This window comes from Chrysochloris asiatica, unplaced genomic scaffold (genome assembly GCF_000296735.1).
Source record: "Chrysochloris asiatica unplaced genomic scaffold, ChrAsi1.0 scaffold00097, whole genome shotgun sequence".
Lineage (NCBI taxonomy): Eukaryota > Metazoa > Chordata > Mammalia > Afrosoricida > Chrysochloridae > Chrysochloris > Chrysochloris asiatica.
Window position 1 is genome coordinate 4,807,288 of NW_006408615.1, and position 23,506 is coordinate 4,830,793.

The following is a 23,506-nucleotide window of genomic DNA, read 5'->3' on the forward strand; positions in this document are numbered from 1 at the left end:
TGCAGTCCAGCACATTTGTGGATAGACTTCATATTTATCCCGAAAAGTCTGAAGCCCACTCTGGCCCTCCCAGCACGCTGCAGAGCGGGATCTCAGCCCTGCACTCACAAAAAGGTGCTGCCCTTTCTCCTCATACACACTGAGGTTTAGAACCAATGTTTTCTCAGCCCTCTCCTCACCCTCGCCCCATTGCAGGCTGCCCAGCCGGCCAGTCATCAACACGGCAGTGGTGAGCGCAGCAGTGTACAGTGAGGGCTCCATGCTCCCGAGTCCCCTGGAGAGGCCCGTCCTGGTGGAGTTGGCCCTACTGGAGACTGAGGAGCGCACAAAGCCCACCTGCGTGTTCTGGAACCACTCCATCCCGTGAGTGTGGTGTGGGGGCACGGATTGTCAGTGGGGGCTGCCTGAGTGTCCCAGGGACCTTCTCTTGTGGCCTGTGTGCCCCTTCCAACCCCACCTCTGTGGGACAGGAGGCTCATCTTCCAACCACACACAGAGACATGGTGTGCAACAGGGATGTGTAGACCCTGAGACATGCATGGACATATGCACAAATACCTGTGCTCATACATACATGTAGCTATGTACAACACGCACACACACAGACATGTGCGTACATACACAGAGATGTATACATACATGTGCAGCTGTCATGTAAACTGAGCCGTGCACACAAACATGCCCAGATACATGTGCATGTGTGTGTGCAACATGTATATATGCAGAGGGGTGTACACTTGATACATGCACGCACATGTGTACAGAGTCCTGCATGTGTGTGTGCACATGTGTATCAAGCATGTATACCAAGACATACGAGCACACAGCGGGCATGTTTCTACCTTAGATATGTGTGTGCTCATAAGTGCAACATGTATGTATGCTGAGGTGTGTACATGCATGCATGGGGATGTGTATGCACCTGTGCAGCAGGCATGTGCACACGTGGACAACATGCATTTGTACAGAGAGTGTAGTCAAGTGTGCACATAGACATGTATGCACACGTGTGTGCACATCAGAAAGAAGCTGTTTACCTACCCAGCCAGTGGTGGGTGCAGACTGTCTAGCACCACACCCAGCAGAGGCTTTTGTCCGAGATACATGTAGGTGGCCAGACTGAGACACTGACCCAGGAGCACCCTAACAATCAGACACGTGGACCCCCATGTCGCACAGCACCCCTGAGCTCAGCTAGCCACAGCACAGCTGCTGGGGCTCTATCTGCCCCACCCCCAGAAGACCACACACTCCTTGATGTATTCTCCTCTCCAGGGATGGTCAGAAGCATACTCCAGCCATGTGATGTCCCTTTATCCAGAATGTTCTGGAAAAAGGCATTCCCTACTCAACCGAAAAAGGAGCTCTGTTAGTGTAGTGGTTATGAGTTGGGCTGCTAACCTCAAGGTCAGCAGTTCGAAACTACCAGCCATTCCGTGGGAGAAGGATGAGGCTTTCTACTCCTATAAAGATTCACAGCCTCAGAAACCCTATGCAGGGTCGCTATGAGTCGGAACCGACTCCACAGCACAGCACCACCACTCACCAGAACCAGGAGTGAATGAGACAGAAAACCCATCGTGAGACTTCAGTCTTTCCTGACTCAGCGACACCCTGGAGTTCTCTTTAGCAGCCATGGACTTGGGTGTGCTGGCATGCCTCTCCTCCGCTCATTTGCCATCTTAGTTTTAGCAGAAAACAGTGGAGTCCTGACCTCGCCTCGCCTCGCCTCACTGCTTTGAAGGAAGCTGAGAGGGTTAGGAGGGGGGCTTCTCAACCAAGAAAGACCGCCAGTAGAGGGCACAGGAAGGGCGTGCCAGTCCCAAGAATTCAGACAGTGCCCCCCGGCTGCCCCTGCCCTCCATACCTCATCGTTGTGCATCTGGGATTCCTGTTCAGTGTTACATCCCTTAAAGCCGTAAATCCACTAGGGTTCAGAGACACCCAGCCAGAGAGGACAGCACTGGGTGGGCACTGGTGTAAGCCAGCAGATGGCCTGCCCACGCGGTGTGGTGTGGGCCCAACGTCATCTCCTTCCTGCTGGTATGCTTTCCAAAGTCTCCTTAGTGAAAAGCCAACACCACTGTGGGAGTGTGTGTGGGAGTGAGTGCGTGTGTGGGAGTGGGAGTGTGTGTGTGCGCGTGTGGGTGTATGAATGAGTATGTGGGGGTGTGTGAGTGTGTGTGCACATGTGGGTGTATGAGAGTGTGTTTGTGTGTGAGTGTGTGTGTACGAGTGTGTGTGCGTGTGTGGGTGTATGAATGAGAGTATGCATGTGTGTGTGTGTGAGAGTATGTGGGTGTGAGTGTGTGTGTGTGAGTGTGTGTGTAATAAAAGACGAGAAAGGAGCAGCCACATGACAACAAAGGGAAGGCAAACGGCCGCCTCTCTCTTCCTTATGTTTGGTTGCTCCCAGCAATTAACTCTGGCTCTAATTAAACTCTTTCTGCCTTATGTGGCGCCTGTTATTTGCAGATCTTAAAGCTTTTGGCCAACGTGTATTGACTCTCTACATCCCATTTCACAGATGAGTAAACTGAGGATCAGAGGGTTTCTGCAATTTTCCCAGAGTCGGGGAGAGGGGACAGGGCCGCACCTGAGACCAAGACACACCTCATCACAACTTTTTGTTTGAGGCCTCCCATCAGTCAAATGGGGTAATCACAGAGCCAGACTGCGTGGCTGGCCCCATAAAAAATTGTGCAACCCGCAGATGAAAGTGCATCACGCACATGAAAAATTGTTTCTGAAATCATTTCAACTCAGAAGGAGGTTTGAGTACAAAGTGTCTGTTTTAACAATGGCGAGTGTTTCTTACACAAGGGATTCGGAGCTGGCCTAAGACGCTTCCATGTTGGGTTTACTGCTGAGAGAGTAATTAGAAGCCCTCCGAAGGCTGGGGGAGAGGAGGAGAGGGAGAGCGTTTGCTCAGTCTTGATGGCGGCAGGAACTCCTGGACGGAGATGACCAAGGTGTTTGTCTTCAGGGCCTGCTGATGTCCAAGGCACTGTGCGTTGGTAAGTGACTTCCAGTCAGTTCAGACTCCAGGCCACCTGCATAAGCTTTCCGAGGCTATAAATATAACTGGGAGCAGTAAGTCTCCACTATCTCCCTCAGAGCAGCTCGTGGACTTGAACCACTAACCTGTGGCTCTCAGACTTTTCCACAGCATCATCGAACTGTCTATGAAAGCAAGTCACTGCCCTTTGCATCTGCCCAGTTCCTAGAGTGGGCTAAATGATGGGCTGTTAACTGCAAGGTTGGTGGTTCAAACTCACCAGCTGCTCCTGGGAGAAAGATGAGGTTGTGTGGTCCTATCAAAATGTAGTCTCAGAACCCAAAGAAGCAATTCTGTTGTGTCCTACAGGGTCACCATCAGTCCAAATCCACTCAATGCTTGTGAGTTTGGTTATTTGCTCTGGTTCCTCCTACCGAGGCCAGCTAACAGGACACTGGCCCCCTGGCCTTCTGTGAAGGGGCCAGCTCACCAACACCCTTCCTTTCTCCACAGCATTGGCAGTACTGGAGGCTGGTCAGCCAAGGGCTGCGAACTCCTGTGGCGGAACCGGACGCACGTGGTGTGTCAGTGCAACCACCTGACCAGCTCCGCGGTGCTCATGGATATCTCCCGGCGAGAGGTGGGCTCCGCAGCCAGCCAGGATCCTCCCTTTACAACGTGCATCCTAACCCCAAAGTCTTTTCCTCCAAGAGCTCTGAACACCCCAGTGGGCTGATTAAAACCCTGCATTCAAGGGAGCTGTAGCCAGTTTGCCAGAATTTCCATCACAAAACCCCACTGAAAGGGCTTTCAAACAGTCCAGGTTGTAAATTAGAAATCGCCCTTGAAGGCCCTCACCTCAGACTCAAAGGAAATCCTTCCAATGGAGAGCTCACTTCAAAGCGAGTTTTCTGCCTTTTAGAAGACGCTGTTTCTGCTCATCTCTATTTGGAGGGAGAAGGGGGCTTGCGGGGGCACCTAATGTTTAACCTCCGGCATTATCTACCGCCTGGGAACGTGAGCCGGACTCTGAGGTCCTGGGAGGGATTGTGCAGTGAGGAGTCCCATTAGGAGCTCAGCGGGGACACAACTTAGAATCCCAGAATGATCTATCCTCTCCTGAAAGCTGGGACAAGGTCCAGAAGCCCAGTCCTTTGTCCCTCCTGGTCTGAAGTGGCCCAAGTTTCCCTCATGTTCTTGGAAAGGGAGGGTGGTGGTCGACCCTGTATACAATTTCCAAAGCTATAAATCTTTACGGGAGCAGAAAGTCTCATCTTTATCCCGCGGAGTGGCTGGTGGATTTGAACTGATGACCTTGCAGTTAGCCTAACTCGTAACCACTACAGTACCAGGGCTACTTGGAAAGGAAGGGAGACGCTTGTTAATATGGACCAGTACCAAGGGGACTGTGGTGTCCTGCCTCATGCACAGTACAGTGGGGGCTCCTGTGGGCAGACCCCACATTGCTACTGCTGCTAATGACATCAGCTCCGACGTCCCGCTGCAACAGAATGAAACACTGCCTGGTCACGTGTTGTCTTCCCAGGCAGTCATTGGTCATTGGTCAGCTCTTCTCACTGAGAGACCTGGCATGGAGGGGCTAGTTATTAGGAGCCCTAGAGCGCAGTGGTGAAAGGTCATCGTGGAAAACCCACCAGGAGGTTCTCAGGAGAAAGATGTGGCTGTCTGCATCCATGAAGCTGATGGAGTTGGAAACCCTGTGGGCAGTTCTACTCTGTCCTATGGGGTCACTAAGGAGACCCTGTGGCCTAGCGGATATGTGCTGGACTGCTAATCTTAAAGTCAGCAGTTCAAATCCCCTGCTGGAGAAAGATGAGGCTTTCTGGTCCCTTAAAGATTTACAGCTTTGGAACCTGTAGAGTCAGTAGGAGTCAGGACTGATCAATGGTTGTGGTTGTGGTCACGTATCTGAGGAGCCCTGATTGTGCAGTAGGTAAGTGTCTGCCTGCTAACTGGAAGATCAGAAGTTCAAGAAAGAAAGAGGTGGCCGTCTGTTTCTGTAAAGACGCCAGCCCAAGAAACCCTACTGAGCAGTTTACTCTGTCCTATGGAGTTCTGGTGTGGCCCTGTGGGTCAATGCACTGGACTGCAAAGTCAGTTTGAAACATAAAGTCAGCTATTCAAGCTCACCAGCCGCTCCTCAGAAACCTTGTCCAGGGTTGCTTTGGGTCAGAACCGACTCACTGGCACTTAACCACAATGCTATCCTCCTATGAGGTACTATGAATTGGAATCAACTTGATCACAGTGGGTTTGCTTAAGTTCATGAAGGGAGGATTTGGGTTAGGCAGCTGGGCAGGGCTTAGGCAGCTGGGCAGGGCCAGGAACTGACCTTCAGACTGAGGCCACTGAAATTCCGAGAGGAAAAGAGAAAATGTGTGGGAATCATGAGCTTCCGTGCCCCAAAGCCACAGAGCTCAGACCAAGCAGCTCTCTGGGCAGCAGGGGACTCAGCCCCCCCCCCCCCCCCAGTGCTGGTCCCCAGGGCCCCCAGCAGCTGCCCAGTCCTCCATCTCCAGAGCAGGACTTCACAGAAGTGACCCGAGACCTGGAGCTTGTTCCCCAAGTTCCTGACGTCCCAGTGATATAGTGCTGCTACGGCAGAAACACCACAAAGGGGTGGCTTTCTAGAACAGACCTTTATTTTCTCACAGTTCTGGAGGCCACAGTCCGATTTCAGGGCTGGTTCTAGCAGGTGGTCCTTCAACGACTGCGGGCAGTCCCTGGCATTCCTGAGCTTCTAGAAGCGTCTGCTTCCGTCCTTAGTTAGCATCTCTTCCCATGTGCGTGTCCCTGCTTCTGTGTTGCTCCTTGAGCCTCAGCAGTTAGATGGGTTTAGGACCCACCCTGCACCCATACAGCCTCTTCTCATAACAAAGAACGTTCTATTTCCAGCGGATCCCAGCCACTGAACCCAAATCCACTGCTAATTCCTACTCATAGCAATCGTAAAAGACAGAGCAGAACTGCTCCCCAAGGCTCCTGAGGCTGCCTCGTCTTCCTCCTATGGGTTAGCTGGTGGCTTCAAACCACCAACCCAACACCTGACCACCACGGCTGATGTTAGGTATCATCGAGTCGATTATGATACATAGCGACCCTGTATGACCCATAGGGTTCCCTAAGCTGTCATTTTACAGGAGCAAATTCTGGAGGGTTTGAACTGCCAACCTCTTGGTTGGCAGTTGAGTGCTTTGATCATTGCATCACCAGTGATAGGTGCAACTCAACCCCTAACTCAGGGACGCTGGGTCCTACACCGGCGTCTTGTTTGACCTCAGGAGATGCAGCAGACCCTCGAAGCTCCGTGGGTTTGCCTTGACATTGCCGAGGGTCCCTCTGGAAGGAGTCTCCTGTGTGCAGCTGGGGGCAGGCAGGCAGGCTTGGCATCTTGTGTGGCTGGGTGATTTGGGGTGTTGGGCCCATGTGTCCTGCCCCGCTTGATCCAGCTCAGATGCAACCAGCTGGTGGGGTGCCCTGTTACATCACCCTGCCTCTCACTGACCCCCACAGCATGGCGAGGTCCTGCCTTTGAAAATCGTCACCTACGCGGCCCTGTCCTTGTCCCTGGCGGCCCTGCTGGTGGCCTTTGCCCTACTGGCACTGGTCCGGACACTGCGCTCGAACCTGCACTGCATCCACAGGAACCTCATTGTGGCTCTCTTCTGCTCCCAGCTGGTCTTTGGAGTCGGCATCAACCAGACCGAGAACCCGGTAAGGCCCCCTCCGCTCTGGCTTGCCCACTGGGCCTGCCAAAGGGTCTGCCATCTCTGGACTCTTGACCACTTGAGTCCCCAGCAGACTGCCCCCACCTGAGATGACAGAGTGCTCACCTTTTGAAAGACAGGATTGTCTCAGAGCTGTGAGTCTGGTGAGCACTGTGGGGAGTTAAGGCTCTTGGTCCTGTGCATGGGAGCCTCACTGGGAGGGCCGGGGCTCCCCATTAGTGAAGTAGTTAGGGGGAGACCACCTGTCAGAACCCCACTCTTGTGGTGCCTCCCACCCCATCCCCACTCAGCACCTTCAGTGAGTCACGGCCCCTTGTCCACCTTGTGCTTCAGCCACATGGTGAGGGCATGGACAGGGGGGCTGAGAGAGAAGGGATCAAGGGGGCTTGTCCTTGATCTGACTACTTCTAAGGGATCCTCTTCAAGGCCCCAGGGTCCAACAGTTCAGGGAGTGGGACAGATGCATTTGGGGGTTGCAGTTGTGAGATTCTTGCTGTTGTAAGGAGTGTGGTGATGTGTTGTGTCTGTGTGTATATGTGCATGCATATTTCTTTATGTTTGTATATGTGTTTCTATATGTGTGCATATGTGTGTGTTTGTGTGTCTCTATACTGTTTGTGTAGGTATGTGTCTGGGCTTATATGTATATGTGTGTCTATCTGCATGTGAGTATGTTTGTGCTTATGTGTTTCTATGTGTATATATGTCAGTCTGTGCATGTGTGTATGTGTGTATATATGTTCCTGTGTATCTGTGCACATGTGTGTGTGTCTATATGTGTGTATATATGTCTGGCTGTGTGCATGTGTGTCTCTCTGTGTGTTTTATGCACATGTGAGTGTATTTGTGCCTGTGTGTTTATATGTATGTATATATGTCTATGCATATGTGTACCTGTGTGTATGTGTGTGTGTGTGTGTCTAAAGAGCACAGCCTTCAGCATGGATTACATCTCAATGTAAAGAAAACAAAAATCCTCACTACTGGATCAATAAACAACGTTCTTATCAATGGAGAAAAGATTGAAGTTGTCCAGGACTTCATTCTTCTTGGATCAACTATCAACACTCATGGAAGCAGCAGTCAAGAAATCAAACTATGTATTGCATTAGGCAAATCTGCTGCACAAGACCTTTTTAAAGTGTTGAAGAGCAAAGATGTCAGCTTGGAGACTAAGGTGTGCCTGACCCAAGCCATGGTATTTTCAATAACCTCATATGCATGCGAAAGCTAGACAGTGAATAAGGAAGACCGTAGAAGAATTGATGCTTTTGAGTTGTGGTGTTGGAGGAGAATACTGAAAGTGCCATGGACTGCCAAAAGAACCAATAGATCTGTTTTGGAAGAAGTGCAGCCAGAGTGCTCCTTGGAGGCCAGGATGGCTAAACTTTGTCTCTCATACTTTGGACATATTGTCAGGAAGAACTAGTCACTGGAGAAGAATATCATGTTTGGTAAGGTGGAGGGTCAGAGAAAAAGAGGAAGACCCCCAGTGAGATGGATTGGCCAAGTGGCAGCATCAATGGACTCAAGCGTGGCAACAGTAGTGAGGTTGACCCAGGATCGGGCAGTGTTTCGTTCTGCTGTGCATAAGGTCACTATGGGCCAGTACCAACTCGATGGCACCTAACAACAACAACAACATATGTGTGTATCTATGTCTGGCTATGTCTGTGCTCATGTGTGTCTCTCTGTGTGTGTGTGTGTCTTTTCTCATGTGAGTGTGTTTATGTGCTTCTCCGTGTGTATATATGTCTGAGTATGTGTATCTGTGTATGTGAGTCCATATGTGCGTATGTGTGTCTGTTCACATGTGTGTCTCTCTGTGTAGCTGTGTATCTGTATGAATCTGTGTGCTCAAGTGTGTGGTGTGTGTGTCTGCAGCTGTGTATCTATGTGTGCTGTATGTGTGCATTTGTGTGTGGGTCTGTGTAGGTATCTGTGTATTTGCTTGTGTGTGCCATGGTACATTTGAATGCTTGATGTACGCACCTCTTTCTCACTGTCTGACGGATGGAGGAAGGACTGTGTCCTGGGATCTGAGCAGGAGGTTTAGGAGACCAGTCGGAGGTGGGTCTGGCCCTCAGGGCTCACCTCTGTGGTCATGTGGTTGTGTCTGGTCACCGAGAATATCAGCACCTCGTTCTTTCTCTCTGTTTCTTCGTGTGAATCTGGGCAGGTGGTCTAGGGTCATTCTCACCTAAGAATTTAAACATGGTTGCTCTGCTGAAAACCAAAGCAAACCTGCAGTCCACTGGACCAGGCCAGAGGGTTCTTCAGCTTTGAGTCTGGGGCCCATGTGACCCCAAAGACAAACCCGTGAGCAACACCGTGTGTTAGCCTCCACAGGGACCAGACATCCTTCTGTTTGTCCTCATGGGGAGGGGCTGCCATTCCCAAGCAGTGAGAGCCCAGCAAACTGGGACATGGACTCGTGGGGAATCGTGGAATCTCATGGGGGTAGTGGGGGCTCATGGGGGTCCACAATGTATAGTAGGGGGCCACGGGGGTAGAGAAGGCTTATGGGCCATGGGAATCCACAAGACATCATGGAAGTTCACGGGGGATTGTGGGATCTCATGAGGTATGATGGGGGTCCTGGGAGCTCAGGGAATTGGCAGGGTTCATTTGGTGTGATGAGGGCCCATGAGGTAGAGCAGGGGCTCAAGTGGACGTTGGGGGTCTCACAGGGCATGGTGGGTGCTCTTGGGGAGGCCAGCCGCATCTATAAAGTGAATGAGGTTTTTTCTGGACAGACAGTGAGAATCGCCCGTCTTTATTCCAAGATTCTTGACTTCCGGCTTCTAAACATCTAAGCCTTCAACTTATAGAAGATCGGGTCTTGTGATGTTTGACTGCAACTCAACACCAACTGATTTTCATTACTTTGAATGATTTCATGCTAATTATTTATAAACTGAGACAAAATATATACATTTCCAGAAAAGGACAACTCTCTTTTCAAAACTCATTTAAGGAGTAGAAAGTTTAAATCGTCCTATAAACAGTAAAGGATTAGCATCATTGTATAAACACTCATGACCAAGTTGGGTTTTTCATAGGAATACAAGGGTGATCTGGCATGGGAAGATGTACAGATGGTACTCACCTCATGAATACATTTAAGGGGATAAAAGGCATGATATTTTTTCAGTGAATGTATGACGTGTTTCTCAGTGAGAAATTAATACATTAAGGGGATAAAAGGCATGATATTTTTTCAGTGAATGTATGACGTGGTTACGAATCGGACTGCGAACCGGAAGGTCAGCAGTTCGAAACTACCAGCTGCTCCGCGGGAGAAAGATGAGGCGATCTGCTCCCGTAAAGATTTACAGCCTCGGAAACCCTATTCAGGGTCGCTATGGGTCGAAACCGACTCGACGGCACTTAACAACAACAACAAAAGTTACTGGATAGCAGAACAAAAAGTGAATGAAAAATGTCCTAGAAACAAATGAGAACAAAAATACAACATACCCAAACCTTTGGGATACAGCAAAAGCAATGCTAAAAGGGCAATTTATAGCAATAAGCACACACATACAAAAAGAAGAAAGAACCAAAGTCAACACATTAACACAACATCTCCAACAGGTAGAGACGTACCAGCAAAGTAAGCCTACAGTCACTAGAAGAAAAGATACAATCAGAGCAAAGACAAGGGCTCACTCCACCATTTCTATTCATTCTAGTGCAATCCGGGTGAGAAAAGCAAATGAAAAGAGGAAGCTAGCTCCTCTCAGTGACAGACCTCAGAAAACTCAGTCTGCAGACAGACTCTGAGAAATCATGGTTGATGTTGCTGATGCCATCAAATCACTTCTGCCCCAAAGAGCCATGAGTGGGTACAAACTGCAGGCCTTTCAGTTAGCAGCCAACCAGGTGCTTAACCATGTGCGCTAAAGTAGCTGTTAACAGAGATGTAATCTATGTGAAATCGGTTATACCAGCCACAAAATGTTGGAAACTGTCGTTGTAAAGATGGAATATACTGAAATAGATGATACTGAGTGTAGACAAGACATGGAGTAAGTCTGACTGAACAGGAGGCAAGAAGCTGCTGGTTACAGCAAGCGGGGGGAGGGGGGGTTGTTGTTGTGAAGTGCCATCGAGTTGATTCCGACCCATAGCGACCCTATATAGGGTTTCCAGGGAGCAGCTGGTGAGCTTGAACTGCCAACCTTGCAGTTTAAACGGCTTTGCAGTCTGGTGCATTAACCCACAGCGCCACACCAGGACTCCGGGGTAGAGGTAGGCAGAACTTTTACAGGGTTGGGGGATCTGAGCTTGTATTCGTGCAAAGGTGAGTGATCCTGGGAGCCTGAGCAACAGAGAGAGGTACGGAGTGGGCTAGTACCTGAGAGAGGCAGGGAAGTAGGGACAGGGCAGCAGAGACGAGCGCCTGAGGAGGGAGCGAAGCTTGTGGCTTTGGCAGCCCTTGACTGCTTGTGGATGATTTTCCATTGTTAACCTGAAGGAGATTTTCAAAATGCACAAAAAGGTCATAGCCTGCCAGTGGGGTATAAGTGGGGTGTGGGGACGGGGAGGACTACCTTCCACTCACTGTTGTGTGCTCCCTACATCCTTCACCCAGTTCATCTCATAGCAGCCTGTCCCACCGGTAGGAAGTTGTTATTGTTAAGTGCCATCAAGCCAGTTCTGACTCATAGCAACCCTGTATAGGGTTTCCAAGGAGCAGCTGGTGAGTTTGATGCGCCAACCTTGTGATTCAAACTGACCTTGCGGTCCAGTGCTTTATCCCACAGTGTCATACCAGGATGGTGGTGAATATGCTGGACAGACATCTGTCTACTGAGAGCAGCACTGAGGCTTCTAGAACTGTCTTTCCCTAAAGTGCTACAGGTCACTCTGTGTGTCTGTGTGTGAGAGAGAATCCATGTGTCCATCATGAAATAGTGACCCTGAGAGTATATGATGATGAGCAAGGCAAGAGTCAAGACCAACCAGGCATAGAGGGAAAGAGAAGAGAAGTTGAAGATGGCTTTAAGGTCTCCATAAGGAAGAGTAGAAGAGAACTTGGATGAATGATAGATAGTGGATGAGTGGATGTATGGGTGATAGATGGGGATGGATGGATGGATGATTGGTGGATGGATGATTAGTAGATGGATGGATGATTGGTGGATGGATGATTGGTGGATAGATGGATGATTGGTGATGGATGGATGGATGGATGGATGGTAGTGGATGGATGGATGAATGATAGATGGTGGATGGATGATAGGTGGTGGGTGGGTGGATGGATGGATGGTAGTGGATGGATGGATGAATGATAGATGGTGGATGGATGGATGATTGGTGGATAGATGGATGATTGGTGGTGGATGGATGGATGGATGATAGATGGTGGGTGGATGGATGATAGATGGTGGGTGGATGGATGGATGGATGATAGATGGTGATAGATGGATGCTGATGGATGGATGGATGATTGGTGGATGGATGGATGGATGAATGATAGATGCTGATGGATGGATGGATGATAGATGGTGGATGGATGGATGATAGATGTTGGATGGAGGGGTAGATGGATGATAGCTGGGTGGACAAAGGGATGGATGGACGGACAGATGAACAAATGGATGAGGTGAAGATGTCCTTGATTGGAATGAAAACAGGTGGATTGAAAGAGTCGGGGTGAGGTTGGACACGTACATACAAGGGGAGACTCTGCAAAGTGTGGGGCTTGGGTGTGTGGAGGCACCTGCTGTGTACTGTAGGAATGGACAGGCCCCAACAGGAAAGGAAGTGGAATGAAAAGGCAAAGGGTGAACTTTCTGGCTAACTGATCAGGACCACATGCAGGCTTGAGCTCTTCCTCCTTGTTGCTGCAGATGGTGGGACCCTTCAGGGCCCTCCTGAAGTGGCCAAACACCACCTTACAGGTAAAGGTGGGATGTAGCCGACAAGCAACTTTGAGAGGGTGCCATTGGTGGACTTGTGGGCTTTTCAGGAGAGCAGCACTCAGGCCCCGGTGTCAGATGAGCAGGGTAAAACCTCCTGGTTGTCCCCTGGAGGCGCTCCCTAGGTCCAGGCTGCCCCCCTCCACCACTGCCCCATCAGCCCTATGGTGACACCAGCAGGGACGAGCCAGGGTGGTGGAAATTTCTCTAGGGGTAGAACCAGGCATGCTCTTATCAGTACACCTGGCAGGTGAAGACCTCCTGTTGGAATCCCCAGGATGCATTTCAAAGCCCTTTCAGTGTGTTTAGAACAGTTTGAATAGAGGGGACAGTCAGGCTGATGTGCAGTGAGGAGAGGTTGTCCCTGCCAGTCTGGAGCAGTGTAGAGAGCTCTCCGGCTGGAGCGGGAAGGCAGAGTGCACACAAGCCGGAGGGGTTGGGCTCGGCGCCCTGCTCTCCGGGGCTCTCTGTAAACTCTAGTCCCACCTCTGGGCGACGCGTTTCATCTCCCGGATTACTGACAGGCTGAAATGATTTATTGCGCATTAACGTGCTGTCTTTGTTCTTTTGCTGGAAAAGGCGGGACACCCAGTGCAGAAGTCTGTACTTGCATAACCTATTAAACTCAGAGCCGCATTTCTAACGCTTGTTTATTTCTTCTTCTTCAAATGGTGGTTTTGTGGGTTTGCTGTTCACATTAGTTAAGGAAACAAGCCTTCTTGCCAGTCTTTCATGCTTTCCACCCAGGGGGAGGCTGGGGTGTCTGATGTGGGGTTCCTGCCTATGCCATACTCACCCCTTGGCAGCCAGGTTGGGCACTTTGCCCTCTGCTAAGCACCGACTCCCCATTTCCTAACCTTGTCTGGCGTCTGAGGTCAAGAGCACAACCTCCACCTTCACATAGGTCTCTGGGGTGACGCTGTAGGATAAGCATTGGACTACACAAGGTTGGCAGATCAAACTCACCAGCCACTCCTCGGAAACCCTATATAGGGTCAATATGGGTCAGAACCAACTCGATTGCACTTCACAGCAGCAAGCACCAGATCCCTGTTTCCTAACCTTTGGTGTCCAAGGCCAAGATGTCCGCCATTACATAGGTCTGCTTTGAGTCCTGTTTTGTAATGTGTTTGACAGATACATGGGTCCCTAGAGGGTGCAGATGATTAAGCATTTAGACGACTGAAGGTGGGCTCTTCAGAGCCACCCAGAGTCCTGACGATCGGCTTCGGGAAAATCCCAGCCTTGAAAACGCTGTGGAGCAATTCTACTCTACACGTGGGGGCGCCCTGAGTCGGAAAGGACTTGGCGGTAACTGAGGTTCAGGTGAAGGCTACAATGGTCCCCTCACATACCTCCAGGCTTTCATTTCTGGGAAGTACCTGGCCCCATGACAGCGACATGGGTGTGGTGCCCGTGTTACCTCAAGCTCAAGAGCCAGGACTCACCTGGCTCCCCACAGTCCGCAAGATCTGGACTTGGCAAAACCACATCCAGCATGTGATCGGGGGTGGGGGAGTCTCATCAGTGGAGCCCAGCTGGAGGGAGTGGCTGTCAGGCTGCCTGGGACCCAAAGTGGAACCAGCTAGATGGTGAGACAGGGTTATCCAGGTGGGTCCTACCTGCCCCGTCGGCCTGTGGAGGCCTGGGTAGCCCCTTCCAGAAAGTCTGGGCAGAAAGAGCATGTGGACACGATTTGCAATAAAAACTCCCACCTGGACCCCCCGTGAATGTCCTTTCTCCCACCACATTCAGTGTCCAGTCTCTGGTCAAGAGCAGATGGGCAGGACACAGGGGTCTGCCAGGTGGGCCATTACCTTCCAGAGACCCCTGAGAGACCAGCATTTGCTACCCTGAGATGCTCCAGGGGTTTGGTTTCAGCTTACTGGGTACATGGGCAGACATGTTGCCCGCCCTATTGGGGATAAAGCCTGGACATGTCGTCTCAGCTCCGTTCCTCCTTCAGCGAAAATGGAAGGTTCTGTGAGCTCCGTCCAGACGATGATGAGCTCATTCTTAGTCAACAGCAAAGGCCAGAAAGCTGGCAGCGCCCCCTCCGTCCATCTACACCAGCTGTGCCGTGGGGACCAGGCAGGGGCCCAGCATGTCCACCTCCACAATACTTGTATCAATGCTCCCTTAAATGCCAATATAGACCTATCCCATGAAAACCCAGAGTCCCAGCTTCTCTTGCACATAATAGAAGCTGTGCCCCTGGAGCCCCGGTCCCCATGCCACACTAACTCACCACCCTAGCCAGCTCAGTGGGGGTTCCTTGGGTGGGGTCTGGGACCCTGTGATGGGCCACACCCGCCCTCTCCCTGAGTGGACCAGTACAAAGGACTTGATTTTCCCTCTTTCTAACATGGCAGCCCCCCAGGGCCACCTCCCTCATGAAGACCCTTCCCATGTGGGTACCACTGACCCCCCGCCTCTCTGTCGTAGTTCGTGTGCACGGTCATCGCGATCATCCTGCACTATGTCCACATGAGTACCTTCGCCTGGACCTTCGTGGAGGGCCTGCATGTCTACCGCATGCTGACCGAGGCCCGCAACATCGACTCGGGGCCCATGCGCTTCTACTACGTCGTGGGCTGGGGCATCCCGGCTGTCATCACAGGCAAGTCTGACGGGCCCGTGGTGGGAGTAGTGTATCGTAGTTGACACAAGAACCCACACCCCCACATCCTGGGGGAACCAACTTCCAACAAGCAGGAGAGGACCTCTGTCCTCCTCACTCTTGGGTACCAGAAGGTCTGACCCTGCCCTCCACTCTGCAAAGTGTGATCACTCTGCAGTCAGCATCTGTTTCCAGGACCAAACAGAACACACAGAAATGCAGTGTCTGCCCAGTGGATGATGGGTAGATGACTGGATGGATGGATGGATGTGTATATGATTGAATAGACGATTGAATAGATGGATGGATGGAAGATTGAATGGATGGATGGATGATTGAATAGATGGATGGATGGATGATTGAATAGATGGATGGATGGATGATTGAATAGATGGATGGATGGATGATTGAATAGATGGATGGATGGATGGATGATTGGATGGATGGATGAATGGATGAGTTTATGGACAGATGGATATATGTATGGACGGTTGATTATATGGATGGATGGGTGAAGGTATATGTGGATGGATGAATGGAAGAAGGGAAGATAAATGGATGGAGGAGGGATAGATGTGTTGATGGAGGAAAGGATGATGGATGGAGAAAGCATGAATGGAGGAGGACAGGATATGCGGCTAGAGGGAGGATGAGTGGGTGGGTGGATGGAGAAAGGAGGAAGGATGGCTGGATGGATGCAGGAGAGATGGATGGGGTAATTGGGCAGGGAGGGGGTGGGTCCTGTCCCTGGACCATGCAAACCAGCAAGAATACCAACAACAAGGGCCCAGCACCTGAGGTGAGCTCATGGCTGGTGATTGGCTGTTACTCTCACCTGCTATTCCTCACAGCCAACCGGAAAGAAGACTCCTGAGCACAAAGGTGCCTGTTTCAACCCCAACAAGTTCATGCATGGGTGCAGGGGGCATTTGGGAAACAAAGGTCTGGTGAGGGCACCTTATTTATGTCTTACAAGAGCCAAGACATGCCTTTCCACACCCACCTCACAAAACTCACCGGGCTGGGCTGGCTAGCATGGGCACAGGTGACACAAAACCCCCACGGCGCAGCTGCAGCCAACAGTGAGGGGAGAGGCAGCAGAGGGTCCCTATAGGCTGGGGGGGTGCCGCTGTGGGAAGTCACGTCAGTGGGCAACAGGAAAAAGACCCCTAAGAAGGTCACTCGGCAGATTAAAGTGAAGTGCATGCCGTGGCACCGTTTTCTGTAGATACGCCTCTGCGTCTTCCAGCCATCTAAGGTATCAAGAACACTTTTACCTGGAGCAGCTGAAAATACAGTTTCTACCTCACATGTCCCCACCCACAGTCCCTCACTCTCCATGTTCAATCTGGTCAGAGACACCCCCCCCCCCCCACACACACACACACACACATGAGACACGAATCAAAAGGCCTCCTGAGACAGCTTTATCATCTACAGTCAGAGTCCATAGTTCCCACTTAATAAGAATATCTTATTAAACATTTGCGTCTTTTGCAAAAGGGCTTAGGAACTGAGAGTGTGGGCTGCGGGTACGGCTGGACCTCATCCACAGCAGGTTGCTGCCCGCTGCCTCTTCCCATCCGGTGACCTGGGTACATCTCTGGGTTCTTTCACCCAGATAAGGTTGTAGTTTGGTTCCAGTCTCAGGGGTGCCTCATCCTGTGTCCCTCCCAGACAGGATGGAGCCTGTCCTCAGGCCCTGCCTGAGTTACTGATGTCCACTCTGTCCTGAGGATGGCCTGGGAGACAAGGAGGACCCTGTGGGCTCTCTGTCTGCCTGTGTATGCCCCACAACCCCTTCAGGTCTCACCTGTCCAAATACCCGGTGACAGACATCCACACCTTTGCTCATTCGCTTACCCGGCAGGGGCTTCTTGGGTGCCAGGCTTCGCACCAAACCGGGAGGGGTGGTGGGGATCCAGCCTCTGTTCTCACAAGGAGGCACCCCCACCTGGAAGACAATGCACACAGCTGTAGCTGGGCCATGAGACTCACACTGGGGGTGCACTCGGCATGGAGGAGCCTGGAGGGCTCTTGGAGGAAGTGCCTTTTGAGCCAGGCCTGGCACATGGGGGCTGGGAGTGGGGCACTGTCCCCACAGCTGCACCATGTCGGGCCTCAAAGAGCCTCCAGCGAAACTTCCTCCCCTTCCCACTGTCATCGAATTGATTCTGACTCACAGACCCCCCACAAGACAGAGGAGAAGTGCCCCATAGGGTTCCCAAGACTGTCGTCTTTACAGAGGAGTCCTGGGGTAGCCTGTGGATGAGCACTGGACTGCCAACCACAAGGTTGGTGGTTCAAACCCACCAGCTGCTCCTTGGAAACCCTATACAGGGTCACTGTAAGTCAGAACTGACTGGAGCAGCATTTAACAGCAACCGACTTTTCAGAAGCGAACTGCTGCTTCTTTCTCCCTCAGAGTGGCTGGTGGGGTTGAACCTCCAACTTTTGATTAGTAACTGAGTACTTAACAACTGCACAACCAAGGCTCCTTCGTCTTCTCCTTAGACCATGGGAGGCCCTGGAGGATGCTAAGCTGCTTTAAGATTTGAAGGAGGAGAGCAGCAAGGGCAGCACAGGCCGGAGGAGAGGGAAGCCGGAGCAAGGGCTGTAGCTAAGAGGAGCTAGGATGGGGGCGGGGGCAGATCATACCTGCACTTGTTTCCCTAAACAAGGTCTCTGCTGAAAGGGGCATCCCAACTTCACCTTGCCTGAGCTAGCCCCTTCCTTGTCAGCAAGACACCACTGCCCCCCAGGGGTCAGACCGCTGCAAGTGCGTTCACAGCCCAGCTGCCTGTCTGATGGGTGGGCTCTCTGTGTGCATATGTGTATGTTGTTGTTAGGTGCCATCGAGTCGGTACCAACCCATAGCAACCTTATGCACAGCAGAACGAAACACTGCCTATCCTGGGCCAACCTCACCACTGTTGCCACGCTTGAGTCCATCGATGCTGCCACTTGGCTAATCCATCTCGTTGGGGGTCTTCCTCTTTTTCTCTGACTCTCCAGCGACTGGTCCCTCCTAACAATATGTCTGAAGTATGAGAGATGAAGTTTGGCCATCTTGGCCTCCAAGGAGCACTCTGGCTGCACTTCTTCCAAAACTGATCTATTGGTTCTTTTGGCAGTCCATGACACTTTCAATATTCTCCTCCAACACCACAACTCAAAAGCATCAATTCTTCTACAGTCTTCCTTATTCATTGTCCAGCTTTCACATGCATATGAGGTTATTGAAAACACCATGGTTTGGGTCAGGCGCACCTTAGTCCTCAAGCTGACATCTTTGCTTTTCAACACTTTAAAAAGGTCTTGTGCAGCAGATTTGCCCAATGCAATATGTGGTCTGATCTCTTGACTGCTGCTTCCATGAGTGTTGATAGTTGATCCGAGAAGAATGAAGTCCTTGACAACTTCAATCTTTTCTCCGTTGATAACAATGTTGTTTATTGGTCCAGTGGTGAAGATTTTTGTTTTCTTGACGTTGAGATATAATCCATACAGAAGGCTGTGCTCTTTGATCTTCATCAGTAAATGTTTTAAGTCCTCTTCACTTTCAGCAAACAATCCTGATGCCATGTTTTTCTTCATAAACCCAACTTCTTAGATGATTTGCTCAGCATACAGGTTTAAAAATATGGTGAAAGAATACAACCTTGTTGCACACCATTTTTAATTTTAAAACTTCAGTGTTCCCATGTTCTGTTTGAACAACTGCTTTTTGGTCCAGGTACAGATTTCTCAGAAGTACAATTAAGTGTTCTAGAATACTCATACTTCACAATGTTGTCCATAGCTTGTCATGAGCCACACAATCGAAAGCCTTTGCATAGTCAATAAAGCACAGGTAAACATCTTTCTGATATTCTCTGCTTTCAGCCAAGATCCATTGGACATCAGCAAGGATATCCCTCGTTCCACATCCTCTTCTGAATCCAGCTTAAACCTCTGAAAGTTCTCTGTCAATGTATGATTGCAGCCGTTTCTGTATTACCTTTAGCAAAACTTTACTCGCTTGAGATAGCAAAGAGATTGTCCAATGATTTCCACATCCCATTGGGTCACCTCTCTTTGGATTGGGCACAAATACAGATCTCTTCCAATCAGTCAGCCAGATAGTTGTCTTCCAAATTTCTTGGCAGAGATGAGTGAGTGCCTCCTGTGCTGCCTCACTTTCTTGAAAGATTTCAATTTTCATTCCATCAATTCCTGGTGCCTTGTTCTTTGCCAATTCCTTCAATGCATCTTGGACTTCCTCCTTCATTATCATTGGCTCTAGATCATATACTACCTTGAAATGGTTGAACATTAACCATTTCCTTTTGGTACAGTGACTCTGTGTATTCCTTCCATCTTCTCTTGATGCTTTCTGCATCATTCAATAATTTACCCAGAGAATCTTTCAATAATGAAAGCCAAGGCTTGATTTTTTTTCTTCAGTTCCGTCAGCTTGAGAAATGCTGAGCGTGTTCTTCCTTTTTGGTTTTCTGATTCCAGACCTTTGCACATTTTGTTGTAATATTTGGCTTTATCTTCTCAAATTGATCTTTGGAATTTTCTGTTCAGCTCTTGGACCTCCTCATTTCTTCCATTTGCTTTATTGAGAGCAAGTTTCAGTGTCTCTTCTGACAACCATTTTGACCTTTTCCTTCTTTGTCTTCTCAGTAACTTTTTGCTTTCTTCATGGATGATCTGTTCTTGATGTCATCCCACAACTCTTCTGGTCTTCTGGTCTTTAGTATTTAATGTATCAAATCTGTTCTTCAGATGATCTCTAAATTCAGGTGGGATATAGTCAAGGTCATATTTTGGCTCTCGTGGACTTGTTTTTATGTTCTTCAGCTTCAGTTTGAATTTGCATATGAGTAATTGATGGTCTGTTCCACAGTCTGCGCCTGGCCTTGTTTTCACTGATGATATGGAGCTTTTCCATTGTCTCTTTCCACTGATGTAGTCGATTTGATTTCTATGTGTTCCATCTGGTGAGGTCCATGTGTATAGTCATCTCGTATGCTGTCTAAAGAAGGTATTTGAAATGAACAAATCATTCATTTTGCAGAATTCTATCATGCATCATGTCTATACCCAAGGCCATATTTTCCAACAACTGATCCTTCCTCTTTGCTCCCAACCTTTGCATTCCAATCACCAGTAATGATCAATACAGGTTGATTGCATGTTTGATCAATTTCAGATTGAAGAAGTTGGTAGAAATCTTCTGTTTTCTCCTCACACGCTTTAGAAGTTGGTACGTACATTTGAATAATAGTGGTATTAACTGGGCTTCCCTTTAGGCGCATGGATATTATTCTATCACAGACAGTGTTGTACTTCATGACTGATCTGGATATGTTCTTTTTGACGATGAATGCAACACCATTCCTCTTCAATTTGTCATTCCTGGCATAGAAAACCATGTGGTCGTCAGATTCAAAATGGCCAATACCAGTCCATTTCAACTCACTAATAGGAGCTCTGGTGGCGTTGTTGTTGTTGTCAGGTGCATCAAGTCAGAACTGACTCATAGCGACCCCATGCACAGCAGAACGAAACAATATCCAATCCTGGGCCAACCTCACTACCACTGCCACACTTGAGTCCATCAATGATGCCACCTGACCGATCCATCTCGTTAGGGGTCTTCCTCTTTTTCTCTGACCAGTGGTTACGAATCGGGCTGCGAACCGCAAAGTTAGCAGTTCGAAACTACAAGCTGTTCTGTGGGAGAAAGGTGAGGCTTTCTGCTCCTGTAAAGATTTACAGCCTTGGAAACTCTCGGAAATAGGGTCGCTACTCTGGTAGCGTAGTAGTTACGAATCGGGCTGTGAACCTTAAGGTCAGTGGTTCGAAACTACCAGCCACTCCGCGGGAGAAAGATGAGGCTTTCTACTCCTGTAAGGATTTACACCCTCGGAAACCCTGTACAGGGTCGCTATGGGTCGGAACCGACTCGATGGCACTTAACAACAACAACAACAACAAAGATTTATACCCTTGGGAACCCTGTACAGGGTCGCTATGGGTCGGAACTGACTCGATGGCACTTAACAACAACAACAACAACAAAGATTTATACCCTTGGGAACCCTGTACAGGGTCGCTATGGGTCGGAACTGACTCGATGGCACTTAACAACAACAACATGAGTCAGAACCGATTCCACGGCACATAACAACAACGCCTAAGATGTCTATGTTTATCCGTTCCATTTCATTTTTTGACAACTTCCAATTTTCCCTGATTCATACTTCATACATTCCAAATGGGTATGTTGTTGTCAAGTGCCATCGGGTCGGAACCGACTCATAGCAACCCCGTGCACAGCAAAACGAAACAATGTCTGATCCTGGGCAAACCTCATTACCGCTGCCACACTTGACACCATCAATGATGCCATCTGGCTGATCCATCTCGTCGGGGGTCTTCCTCTTTTTCTCTGACCCTCCACCTTACCCAGCATGACATACTTCTCCAGCGACTGTTCCTCCGGATAATATGTCAAAGTATGAGAGACGAAACTCAGCCATCTTGGCCTCCAAGGAGCACTCTGGCTGCACTTCTTCCAAAACACATCTATTGGTTCTTTTGGCAGCCCATGGCACTTTCAGTATTCTCCTCCAACACAACTCAAAGGCATCAATTCTTCTACGGTCTTCCTCATTCACTGTCCAGCTTTCGCATCCATATAAGGCTATTGAAAACACCATGGCTTGGGTCAGGCGCATCTTAGTCCTCAAGCTGACATCTCTGCTCTTCAGTACTTTAAAAAGTTCCTGTGCAGCAGATTTGCCCAATGCAATACGTCATCTGATCTCTTGACTGCTGCTTCCATGAGTGTTATAGGCATGTATATATGTATGTGTCTGTGTGTGAGTAAGCATGTGGGGCGTTGTGAGCACATGTATGTGCCTTTGTGAGTATTATCTGTGCCTGCACGAGCATTGTGTGAGCAAACACATGTATAGGAGGTGTTTGTGAGCATGTCTGTGTGCCTGCGAACATTATCTCTGTCTGCACATGTGTGCCAGCATGTGTGCACGCTTGTGTAAAAGCGTTGTGTGTGTTACTGTGTGTGTCCATGTGTGTACACATTCTCACACACATGACCTCCGACTCAGTCAGGCACCCAGCCTTGCCCTCCCAGCCCCGAGGGGCCCTCTCTGGTCTCCTCAGCAGCCACCTGGGTGGTTGGGGGCTTCCTCTGAGTGCCCTGTTCCCTCCGGGGCCACCTAGACAGTTCTTGCCTGGAAGGACCTGTGTAGGATCCCTTGGCCCGGGACTCAGCATTCTTAATCTGCCTACTTCCTTGCTGTGTCCAGGACTGGCTGTGGGCCTGGACCCACAGGGCTATGGGAACCCTGACTTCTGCTGGCTGTCCCTGCGAGACACACTCATCTGGAGTTTCGCTGGGCCCATTGGAGCTGTGATCATCGTGAGTACCGGGGATGTGAGGACCCAGCTTGCCGCTGGACAGGGAGGGGCTGCAGTCACCAAGTCCGCCCCCAGACTCGTCTTCAGATCCTCTGCTAAGGGTTTCCTTCATTTCCCGTCCACCAAGCGCTGACCCTGCCCTCCGCCCGGAGACACCCGTGCAAGCAGAATAGGGCCATGTGTCCAGGGACGCCCGGGGACCACTCAGAGTGTGGGAAGACTCCACTTAGAACAAGCCTTTGTGCCACCTGACTTCCTTGTCTCTCCCCCAGATCAATACAGTCATTTTCGTCCTGTCTGCCAAGGTGTCCTGTCAAAGAAAGCGCCATTATTACGAAAGGAAAGGGGTCATGTAAGTTGGTTGGGGGTGAGGGGTGGGCAGCGTCAACCAGTCCAGCCATGCTGGAGAGAGCGCGGGTGGCCAGGAGACCCCCCTGGACCCATGCACGGTCTACAGATGGGGAAACTGAGGCATGAGGGACGGGGGGTGGGGGGGTGGGAGGGAGGAGGACTCTGAGTCAGGCTCCGCCCCGCAGCTCCCTGCTGAGGACGGCCTTCCTGTTATTGCTGCTCGTCAGCGCCACCTGGCTGCTGGGGTTGCTGGCCGTGAACCGGGATGCACTGGCCTTCCACTACCTCTTTGCTGTCTTCTGTTGCTTACAGGTAGGGCAGGGCTATGGGCACTGTGGGCGGGACTGTCTGCACTGTGGGGGTGGGGCCGTCTGCACTGTGGGCGGGACTGTCTGCACTGTGGGGGTGGGGCCGTCTGCACTGT

The 23,506-nt window shown here is 50.3% G+C and overlaps 1 protein-coding gene across 1 annotated transcript in view; it reads left to right on the forward strand.

Annotated features, from left to right (window-relative positions):
* The window catches only part of CELSR1 (cadherin, EGF LAG seven-pass G-type receptor 1), a gene marked incomplete at its 5' end in the record, with an annotated part of 191,396 nt that overhangs the window by 164,774 nt on the left and 3,116 nt on the right, over positions 1-23,506 (forward strand). Inside the window, 7 exons of the mRNA XM_006866887.1 lie at positions 196-363; positions 3,512-3,638; positions 6,533-6,733; positions 15,120-15,294; positions 22,620-22,732; positions 23,004-23,083; positions 23,268-23,394. Of these exons, the coding sequence (XP_006866949.1) occupies positions 196-363; positions 3,512-3,638; positions 6,533-6,733; positions 15,120-15,294; positions 22,620-22,732; positions 23,004-23,083; positions 23,268-23,394 (991 nt within the window). The remainder of the gene's footprint in view (positions 1-195; positions 364-3,511; positions 3,639-6,532; positions 6,734-15,119; positions 15,295-22,619; positions 22,733-23,003; positions 23,084-23,267; positions 23,395-23,506) is intronic.